At 33.0% G+C, this 10,812-nt stretch overlaps 6 protein-coding genes across 6 annotated transcripts; 2 read left to right on the top strand and 4 right to left on the bottom strand.

Annotated features, from left to right (window-relative positions):
* Positions 1 to 38: 38 nt before the first annotated feature.
* On the top strand, positions 39 to 534 carry FG379_003616 (uncharacterized protein; the record flags this gene model as incomplete). The annotated part of the gene is made up of 2 exons (XM_067329245.1): positions 39 to 41; positions 214 to 534. 2 exons carry the CDS (start codon positions 39 to 41, stop codon positions 532 to 534), a joined length of 324 nt encoding a protein of 107 aa, XP_067185422.1.
* A 353-nt stretch (positions 535 to 887) lies between these two features.
* FG379_003617 (eIF3-p47 with JAB PAD domain) lies at positions 888 to 1,937 on the bottom strand (the record flags this gene model as incomplete). Its single annotated transcript, XM_067329246.1, has 1 exon — positions 888 to 1,937. One exon carries the CDS (start codon positions 1,935 to 1,937, stop codon positions 888 to 890), a length of 1,050 nt encoding a protein of 349 aa, XP_067185423.1.
* Positions 1,938 to 3,069: 1,132 nt separating this feature from the next.
* FG379_003618 (uncharacterized protein) lies at positions 3,070 to 4,227 on the top strand (the record flags this gene model as incomplete). The annotated part of the gene is made up of 1 exon (XM_067329247.1): positions 3,070 to 4,227. One exon carries the CDS (start codon positions 3,070 to 3,072, stop codon positions 4,225 to 4,227), a length of 1,158 nt encoding a protein of 385 aa, XP_067185424.1.
* A 140-nt stretch (positions 4,228 to 4,367) lies between these two features.
* FG379_003620 (uncharacterized protein) lies at positions 4,368 to 6,296 on the bottom strand (the record flags this gene model as incomplete). The annotated part of the gene is made up of 1 exon (XM_067329249.1): positions 4,368 to 6,296. One exon carries the CDS (start codon positions 6,294 to 6,296, stop codon positions 4,368 to 4,370), a length of 1,929 nt encoding a protein of 642 aa, XP_067185426.1.
* A 597-nt stretch (positions 6,297 to 6,893) lies between these two features.
* Positions 6,894 to 7,841, bottom strand: FG379_003621 (shares a domain with the CWFL SRm300 family RNA binding s; the record flags this gene model as incomplete). Its single annotated transcript, XM_067329250.1, has 1 exon — positions 6,894 to 7,841. The coding sequence occupies one exon, from the start codon at positions 7,839 to 7,841 to the stop codon at positions 6,894 to 6,896; it is 948 nt and encodes a 315-aa protein (XP_067185427.1).
* Positions 7,842 to 8,694: 853 nt separating this feature from the next.
* FG379_003622 (uncharacterized protein) lies at positions 8,695 to 10,716 on the bottom strand (the record flags this gene model as incomplete). Its single annotated transcript, XM_067329251.1, has 1 exon — positions 8,695 to 10,716. One exon carries the CDS (start codon positions 10,714 to 10,716, stop codon positions 8,695 to 8,697), a length of 2,022 nt encoding a protein of 673 aa, XP_067185428.1.
* Positions 10,717 to 10,812: the final 96 nt, after the last annotated feature.

The following is a 10,812-nucleotide window of genomic DNA, read 5'->3' on the forward strand; positions in this document are numbered from 1 at the left end:
CTCCCATTTGTTAACTCAAGAAAATATTTTACACTGAGATGGTAAGTCGCCTTTGTGAGTTGAAAATAAAGTCGTTAGCTAGCGAGCATGAAGAGATGATTTGTCTTTAAATTATGGCAAATAAACAAATTCTCTTCTAAAAGATGATCAACTACCTCTTAATAGGTGTTTTTGCTTTTATTTTTATGTATCTAGGGATCTAACTCTTTTTAGCTTTTCTTTAATTTTCTTCAAACACTTATTGACAAGAAAGTAGTGGTTACAGTTGAATTAAAGAACGATCTTCAGATAACTGGGACGCTTCACAGTATAGATCAATATCTAAATATAAAGCTAAACGAGACATCCGTAAATCAAAATGAAAGCTTTGTTCATTTGGGGTCTTTGAAGAACTGCTTTATTAGAGGAAGCGTAGTTAGATACATTTTCTTCCCACCATCCCAAGTAGATATAGAACTTCTGCAGAAGGCATGTAGAAAGGAACTAAGGAGCCAAAGTGAGGCAAGAGATAACAAGAGTAGTGCCAAGAAATAAGTTCAAGAATAAGGCCATAAATTCGTTCCCTTTCATATCAAATATAGCATCGTGTTTATATTAGTATATTTAACTTTTTTATCAATTTAGATCTGTGACTTTTTTCCTGTTTTCGGTTCTAATTACCGTAGGTGTTACCGAGATATTGACTCTGAACAAAACTGTACGAACCGTAAGCTGCATTTACTGGTGTAGCCGACACAGTTTAAATAAAAAACATGTTAGAGTTTGACCGGGTGGAGTTGAGCTAAACTATGGACTAGTGAAAGTCAGCGAAAATAAATGAAAATAAGTATTAATTTAATGTCAACTATAAATATTCAGTAAGAAAAATGGATAATATTAATATTTATTTAAGCTATAATTAAGGACTGAAGTTTTTCAGACAGAGAAACCTGAACTTTTGTGAGTTCAGTAAGACACCCAATTATAAGAGCATCCTGAGTTGAGTTGCTTTTAATGGTGTCATAAATCTTAGAGTCAAAGTCACAAATTGAGTGTATAGCATAGTCCATTTGCCTACCAATCATAGAGTTTTTCGGAAGTTCACCGGATTTCACTTTCTGAACATAAGACTGGCATCTTTGCAACATTAGCAAAAGCTTCGAGATGAGTTGTAAGACCTCATTCGCTTTGGAACTATTGTTAACACTGTTTAACGGAAGAACAGTGCAGACCTCGTCCTCTGGCCCCATAATTGTTCTGGGAAAGTGTTTAGGTGGTATTCCCACTGCGTTTAAATGATGTTTATCCATCAAAGGTCTGATCATTCTGGAGATATGAAGTCTCTCGTAAGGATTGCTTGCTATTTCCAACGGTATTGGACGGAAAATTGCGACTATTGAGCTTACAATGGTTGACTGAACCTGAACATATCCATTTATAGAAAGCTTTCCATTGGAAAATGAAGGGTCAACATTAATATGTATCGGTTCCAGTAATAGAGGAGTTTGCTGAAATTTCGAACTATAAGTGTCGCCTTTGAACCAGTTATTAACGGCACAACTAACTGAGTTAATTACCGGATTTGTACTATACCACCCAACCACTTGTAATTTCGGGTTAATTTTGTGTTTAAGGCCAAACATCGTCTCGTGAGTATCTATCATGATTGAAAGCATTCCATCCTCCGTATATAAATGCCTATCAACGAATGAATCTGTTACTATTACGTGACCCCCTTCATTTACGTATCCCAAAAGCGTTCCAATCACATGTTGGTGTCCAGACTGTCTTCTTAAATGCGAATCCAGAATTGACAAAATAACAATGGGATTGACCCTACAGCTCGGAACGTTTGGTTTAGATAACGAGTCAAAGGTAAGACTCTTATCGGATAAGTGAGAAACCAGGTATCCGTCACTCTCGAATGGTATGTCTTGTTTGTTGTAAATAGAAAACATTTTGTTCTAATTACCCTTTCCCCGAGGAAAACGCAAAAATGTCTTTGGCAAGAAATGAGTAACTTACTATTTTTCCAATTAAGGATGCCAAATTTACTTCAGTATCCTATCCACCACCGTTTCAAGTGTCACTGCGAATGCAAATATCTATTACTAAAATGCAACTGTCTCTCTGCCTCCAGATTCTCACTCCAAAAGAAGAAACAAGAAAATGAATTAAAGCAAACGAGTCAGAAATTTGATTTCCACTTCAAATTGCGTCCACAACCGACCCAAATAAAATCAACAAAAATAGATGGCAATTTCTTGCTTATGCCTAAGACCTGACGAACCGCCAAGAAGAGACGGCGCCTATATTTTCATTTGCATGATAAATATGTTCGTACAATTGAGTACACAAGATCAGTGAGAAGATTACACAAAGTTTGTGAGACATGTAATTCCGAGTAAAAACTACATCACTATCGGTGGGATGCACATAGAAAGCAGCTTTTCAAGATAATATGTCGTACTTTTCCCCGGTTCGCGGAAGGAGAAGGTCGTAGTGAGAAGAGGAAGTGACATCGTTTTTTGCTTTTTTTTGAAGCGAGGATATTTTAACGATGTCCCCGTGTAATGTTCTGAGTTATAGTATTTAGGAACCTATCTGGATAGAAATAATGAGGGATAAATGGACAATTTACCCGTTTTTTCTCTCCTGTCTCCTACTATTTTTGCTGTTCTTTGTACTAATACTCCGAGACGAGCTATGGGTATTTATAAAACATCATGTCGCAAGTATCAATATTGATCGCATTTTCAACCTCTTTAAAACAAAATAGTCACCTGGGCGTCGCGATTTTGTAACGGCTGGATGTTTTATGGGGAAGAAACCTGAGATTATGCAACCATATTTAGACTGTGTACATAAACTTGTCATGAAAAAGTCGAGATGTAGTTTTATTTTTCCAAATAGTTGAAAACACCCTAAAATGAGAAATTAACGTGCCTGTGATTTCTAATTTGAAAAAAAAGGAGCCAAAACAATTTGGAGCCAAAAATTTTCAATTATAAAGGTAAGGTGCAAAGTTGTAAAATAAGCAAATAAAAGCACCATAATAAAAAGTTGTTACTGAGAGACGTATATGGAATAATGGTTTCCAGTAAACAGGGTAGTCCGGGAAGACGAAATTCATCTTCCTCAGGTTCTTCTTTGTCTACATCTTTAAACACAAGAGTAGTACCATTCATATCGCATTACTATTCATTACTCGGTGATTCTCCAAAATCGCTAATAGAACTTCACAGAAACGATCAAAGTTCATATTTGAAGTGGCAAATACCTGGAAATATATTTGGTACAATACCAAGAATCCAAGGTTCAACATTATTAGACAATGGTTTGGTTAGCATAAAAACCTACGGTTATGAAGCATTTTCAGATGTCTTTTCTGGTATTTCAGCAATAAATTGCAAGATTCCAGTAGAGATAATTGATGTTAACAATTCAATTGATTTTATAGTGATAGTAACAATACACGGAAGCGTTGTATATCATGCAGAAAGATATTTGTTTTTCCAAGTATTTCAAATATACGATAACGGGGAGTCGTTTCAAATAGGAGGGAACATTTTTCATATTTTCCCTGTTCCATTTGATCAACAGTTATCTAGGTCTTTAACAAGTCAAACTACAATGAACTATAATAACAATATTGCTGCAAGAATGGGATCTCAAGTTTCAATTAACGACTCAACCAGAAAAGACTTTTCTACAGATGATGTTTCGAGCAAAAACAATGCAAACTTAAATCTCTCGCCTTGTGAGAACAAATCGTTCCAAACATTTCCGACTTATCAAGATCACAAGGACGTTATAAAAACAAAACCTCAAATAAAAATTCATGGGCTTCCCTTAAATTCAAACCTTACAGATAAGGACATTCTTTCAGCAATATCTTTTCAATTAAATAACTTTAATGAGGGATTCGCCATTGCAATTAATAGAACAAAGGAGAAAGCCATTGTTCAAGTCGACTCTTTTCAATCACAAGATCATCTCTCTCAAAGAGGCGTTTACATAAAAGGTATCAAATATAAAGTAACTGTACTAAACAAAAAGGGTAACTCAAATGAGACGAAAAATGGAAGCAAGAGTCAAAACAAAGAAATCAACAATAGCAGTAAGAAGGGACAATCCAATAAGGCAAATAACACTAATTCTAAACAAAAGAGTGACAAGAAAAATAATAGTAAAGAACCTGACAACGAAGGTTGGATCACTGTCAGAAACAAAAGCAAATCGAGATGACTGAAAATAATTAAAGTGTACGAATACTATAAACCAAATTTAGAGTTAACTTTGTACAGTGATAATAATACCAATAACATCAGCGATTTTTTCTCTAAACAAATACATATCTACCGTCTTGGATATTATTCCATTTATGATTAGTAAAAATTGTTACCTTTATTATACTTTGGTATTCTTGACACCTTAGCAGAGGAACTGCGTGATGATGGAGAATCAGAAATTATTTTAATATCAGAAGATATACCAGGAATTTTAGAAGTCGCTGTTTTATTCAAACATTTAATTGAATTTTTATTTGCACTGGCGTCTCCAAATGATCTATTATTTTTATATATTTCTTTGACTTTTGATTGAATACCTTTTAACTCAATATTTGTCTCCTTCGAGGGTAATATACTTTTGCTCTTTCTCTTTAAATATGGTCTTGGTTTAACAGAACTACTATTATTTAATTGTCTTTCCTGAGTGTCACGCCTATTTTCATCAAACTTTGGAGTGCAAAATATATTTTCGTTCCTTATCGTTTGAGACGAGTTATAATCACCATATTCATACGTTTCTTGTTCAAATTGAGTAAAACTACTTTTTGGTGTAAAGTAGTCTATATTTTTATTAAGGTGAATCTTTGGAGTCTGATTTTCAATTTTATTGTTCACAATATTGTCTTCTCCAGCCAACTTAACTATAAATTCAATAGGAACACCCAAGTAAAAAGAAATGTCTTGTATTCTATTGGTTTTTGCAATATCAAATGGAATTAACACATCGCATTCTTGTGTTAGTATATTTCCTTCTATGTGATTTAAAGAATTGCCATTAACTTTAGCTCTATCATTATTATCACTTTTATCCTTAATTTTCGGAATTATCACTCTGTTTTTTGTCGTTTTTTTAAATTCAAATTTTCTGCTATTATCCATCACCCTGTAAACGCGTTGGTATCTACTTGGAATGGAATTGCTGTTTACTTCTCTTTCGATAAAGGTTTTATCTTCCTTATTTTTTACTATCTGAGTTATCCATTTGTTTCCATTGGAAAATACCAATCTATTCACTTCAAAAACATATCTTCTCTTAAATTCTTTTGTTTGGTCATAAAGAGCGTCTAACCACGAAGAATTAATATTCTCCTTGCTTTCCTCATCTTTTATTAACTCATACAAATCAAATATAGAGTTTAATATTTCGTGTATTTTGTACCTTAAATTCAAAATATTTGTATTTACCTTAGTTTCTTGACCAATTTCAGCTTTTTTATTAAAACCAAAATTACCTCTTAAAATACAACGCGTTTTGTATCCCAACCAAATTGCATTAAGCCTTTTATTTAGCACTTTTTCCTGTCTAAAATAGGATATATATTGAAATATGGGTATATTCGGAACCAAGATGGCGTCGTCTTTATTTGAGAAACCCGTTTCTCCAATTCCACAAATGCCCTCACTAGTGTTGCAAACATGATCGGTAGAAAACTCACTTTCCTCCTCTCTGGAAACAGATTCAAAATCAATGCATAAATTCTCCCCCTTAACACCGTATTCTCTGACATCAAATGCTTCATTCAAAACATTATTGTTTTCTCCCTTATCTTTATTTGACGAAACCTTGTATGCACTTGTTGGGAGTAATTGAACAAAATTAGACGAAACCATTATTCTTCTATATAGAGAGTCTCTTTCATCAGTTTCAACTATTTTTCCACTTGTGTGAATCACATCATTGTAATTGTTTGCAATTGAATAATAATTTTGTGATTTCTTCAGAGGCAAAGTTTTGTCGCTGCTTTTTCCATAATAAAAATCACCATCTTTTTTAAGATACAACAGATCATCATTGTCTACATAAAAGTCAGAACCAATAGAAACAGATGAATTTCTCGCATTTACAGTATCAATATCAATAGGAGGTTTGACGTTATTACCACATCCCACTGTTTCGTTGTTACCAACTAGACTCCTTAGTCCATTTGATAAAGAATTATCTCCATAATTATCATGGTCCCTGGATTCTGGCGTTAAAAACAACTCCTCCCTATCTCCGTTTACGTTATGTAAATTTCTAATCATATTGTATTCTCTAAAAAGAATACCTTTGTTTCACTTTTGTTGTCGCTCCTATTTCCCTGATTGTTTATGAAAAAAATTCCACTTTCTTGCTTGTATTTTTGTTCTAAATGAAATTGTAGTGAAATAAAGAATATCAAAATAACAGAGGGTAAAGAGAAAAAATCCAAAAAACATATATTGTATCTCTTGGTTATTTATTACATCAAATATTTGGAATCCAATTCTAGTGTTGCCATTCAATATAATAATGAAATACCTAAACTATTAAAAGATTACAACCAATACAACTCTCCTGTTTATCAAATATATGTATGTGATCTATATCTACACTAATTCTGTGAACAAATACTAAAACCACATTATAAAGTTTCTCGCTATTAAGAAATCCAATGAAAAATGCAAATAATGTCAAAGGCTGTAATTTGTACTATTTCTTGTTTCAAACCAAATACAAACATATTTATGTATGTATATTTATATCTCTTTTATTTGAGTGCCTATTATTATTGTCTCCCACACAAATTACTTTCCATATAATTACTAATTACATGCAACTCCACATGGCAGGCGCCGGCGCCATGCAGTCATGCAAGGATTTTACGGTGACAAACTTCGGCTCAGTGAATGATATCTGGAGATAGTTGATGGAGATCTCGATCTTCTAGGTCTCCTAGATCCACTACATTTTTTTTTAAAGTCTAGTATCCGGAGATTCCTAGATGAACTTGGATACTGCTCATCTCTGCCTTTAGCAGTATTTATGTTTTCATATCTACGCGTTAAAACCAAATCATGGTCTGCATCTTGTTTATAAATTGAAGATTGCGAGTTATATTTGATATGGTTGTCCCTATTATAATTTGAAGTTGTTTTTCTTTGGTCAACTTTGTCAAGGTTATATTTATTATGATAGCTGTCAGTTCCGTAATTTTCACCTCCGGTGTCATTAAAAACAACACTTTCTTCGTAATACCTTTTATTAAGATTGAAATTAGTTTTTTTCATTCCCTGTTCAACATTCTCTCTTTTTCTGTTTTGTTGGTACCTTTGTCTTTTTTTAATGGGATTATCAAGCCCTATAGCCTCTCTAAACATTCTAAGCCTTTCTTCCTTTTCAAATTCATTTTCTACATTGCCCTCATCATTCGTATTTTCCATTTCCCTTTGACAACATTTTTGTACTCCTTCACTGTTTCCTTTCCCCGAAATTAATAATAACTCTTTCTTTTTACTTTCTATTCTTTCATCGAATTCAGAACCAGTTATGCCTTTTTCTTCCAAATACTCTGAATACTCCAAAAGCTCAATTTCTAACTTCCTCAGTTTCCCATGTTCCAATAACTCCATTCTAGACTCACTATGAAACATTAAATCTGATTTTTTTGGGAATTTTTGCGAGTAGTATTGGCTCCCATTCAACGATGCACCACCTATTTCGTTCTCCCTTCCATAGTTCCTTCTTGGTTTCACTAGAGACAAGTTTTTTTGTACGTGTCCACTGGTCCCAGACCCTCTTGCCGTTCTAAGCCCTATTCCATTGTACATTTCTGAGATCCAATATGTTATCCAGTCTGCCACCCCTTTCTAAGTGTTCAAATGTTAAAAATTGATCTTAATAACAAATAGTGTGCCAAGCACAACAATCCAAAGCAACGGCTGTTTCAATCAATCTATTAAAGGTTTAAAAACAGCTAACTCATTTTCATCTCTACTCCTTGCAAGTTTATTCTAGTAATATAATTTTGCTTTCTCGTCATGGCGCCTAAACAGAACGTTCCCGCCATATGATTGCATAACTTATCTATGACATTCCTTTGTCACAAAAATGAGATAAAACAAATCAGTTACCGAGTGTTATTATTATAAAATTGACAACAAATAAAGTATAGACAAAATAAAACTTAAAGAATACTAAATTAAGTTGATTTCGTTAATAAATGAAACAAGTCACACACAAAAAATAATAACGTAAGAATACTAAAAACAGCAAATACACCAACTTTCTGTATACGAAAAATTCTATCTTAATTCCACCTGATATTTTATACCAAGCAAACAAAACATTCAATAAAAGCTTAAACCAAGCATACTTGTCCTTAGTAACTCAGAAAAACACTATTAATTAGTGTTTTAACATCCATGACAATAAAAAACAATAAAACTTCAAAATGTTGGTAAATATTTGAAATAAACTCACTCCAATATCTGACACAAGTTGTTCAGCTTTCTCTTTATTTCTTGTTATTGTTTGAAAAAATGAGCAACATTTTTTTCACTAATAAATAATACATCAATTGAAATGTTGAAATGTAATAAAAGTTACAGATACATGTAAATAAAGGAGATTCATTAACCATTAAAGCATTCTTCACTTTTAAGTAGAACAAAATACTTTTGTTTACTCAAACTTTAACTTTTGAGCATCTTTTACAGAAATAAAATGAATCCTAGCAGCTTCTAATTTCTTATCAGAAGGGATTATCAATGCAGGAATCTCTCCATTAGAAATCGACGATAATTCTTTATTATCTAGAAGGCTAAGTTTTACCAATACAGGAGAATTAAATTCAAAAGCTCCAAAGTTATCTAGTTTAATTAATTTAAATTCATTAGGGCAATTTTCAAGAAAATCACCAAGTAAAAATTGTTTCTGATCTTTTTCATTCCCTGCCTCGTTTCCATTATCATCCTTACTGATGTTGATTCCTGTACTTAACAATCTGTTGCTTGAATTATATTGTACCAAAATATTGTTCTGTAAATCACTATTTTTCTTACCGTACTTACAACTCGCATAGTGCTCTTTTTCCCTAGTCTCATTATCTTTATTCTCACACTTTCTTCCTTCATTAGATATTACCCTCTCATTTTCCTTTTCCTTCTTTTCCTCATTCTCCTCTTGTTGTTTATGCTGTAATTGTAATTGCTGTAACTTTGAAATAAGCAGCTGCTGGTTCAAATTCAAAGTTTGATTATGATTTATATTATTATTACTATTACTGTAGTTAAAGTGCCTAGGGAGATCCTGTTGTTGAATACTCAAGTGTTGAATATTGTTAACACTGCCATCCCAAATAGTTCCAAAGTAATCATCGTTCAGACTATTATCTGAAATGTTGGATGAGAGAGAGTTTGAACTATTCCCAACACGTCTTAAATTGGAAGAATTGTCTACACCTCCTCTATTGTTTTCGAAGGATTTTAAATCCAAAAACTTTGTTTTATTATACTCATCTTTTGAAGAAATACAACTACTGTCCAGGTCTAATTTCCAATCGCCAATGCAAAGATCAGGATTAATAATAGATCCGGACTTGGAACTGGGGCAATAACAAGGCTCCAATCTATTCAAAAAAAAATCTGAATTCAAATTTGACAGATTTTGTTCAGAAAAAGAATTTCTTAATTGAAATGCATTATAATTGTTATTATTATCATTGCTGCTATTTCCAAAACAATTACCTATAATCCTAAATCCTCCGACTCTAGATCCTTCCATGCTACCAACTTCTCCCAGTCCAATTCCCTCTTCTAGTTCATATTTGTTTTTGAATATTCCGTCGTGACTGTAGTTGCGCTTGATTTTATTTGTAATTCCGCCAGATAATGTTGAACAGGGATTAGAGAAAGCGTTAATACTACTATTACTGCTGCTGGCAGTGCTCGTGGTTGACATATTACTCATATCGCAAATGTTATATGGTACATTTGATGTATTCAGTGAAGGATAAACTCCCTTACGTGGAATTTGTGGTATATTCAATAGTCTGCTACTTATAGTATTATTATCTCCAAATAAAGTCGAATCATTAGCGTCACTCTTTGTTATATTATTACTTGTCAAATTCGGACCCTCATTCATAACGGCTGCCATTGTAGCTGCTGCTGTAGCTGCCGCAGACGATATATATGTATAACACGGATCATCTGTTCTTTTTTTCATCAGGTGTTTATGAGCTTTTCTTCTTAATTCAGTCTCACCATGTGCATGTCTACATAGTACGCCTGCATCACATTTAACACCCATCTTCCAGTATCTACAAACTGAAGTTTTATAATAATCATTAGTGACTCTAAGTTCACTAGTTCCATGAGCAAAAGGACAATTTTCGCCGGAATCACATGTTGAACTAAGCCAAAACGGACACAATTTCGTCTTTTTTAGATTAACCGGAGTTCTTAACTCCTCACTCCCATGTGCAAATTTACATTGATTTCCATTTCTGCATATACCTTTCGAAAACATTAAACATAACTTTGTTTTCCAAAATTGATTGTGAGTCTCTTCCGAGTCGTCTGAAACATTGAAAATGTACTTACTATTGTTACCGTCATTATCACTACTACTAGGAATTACATGCACTGAATCAATATTATGTTTTAAATAAGAATTTCTGTTAAAAACTTCCATTATGTTCATATTCATTATTGTTTCTATTTGAATTCTGTTTAGGTTGATAAATAAGAAATAAATGAAAATATATGTATATATATATATATATATACATATATATAC

The sequence above is a fragment of the Cryptosporidium bovis genome (assembly GCF_009768925.1).
Source record: "Cryptosporidium bovis isolate 45015 chromosome Unknown contig_8, whole genome shotgun sequence".
Lineage (NCBI taxonomy): Eukaryota > Apicomplexa > Conoidasida > Eucoccidiorida > Cryptosporidiidae > Cryptosporidium > Cryptosporidium bovis.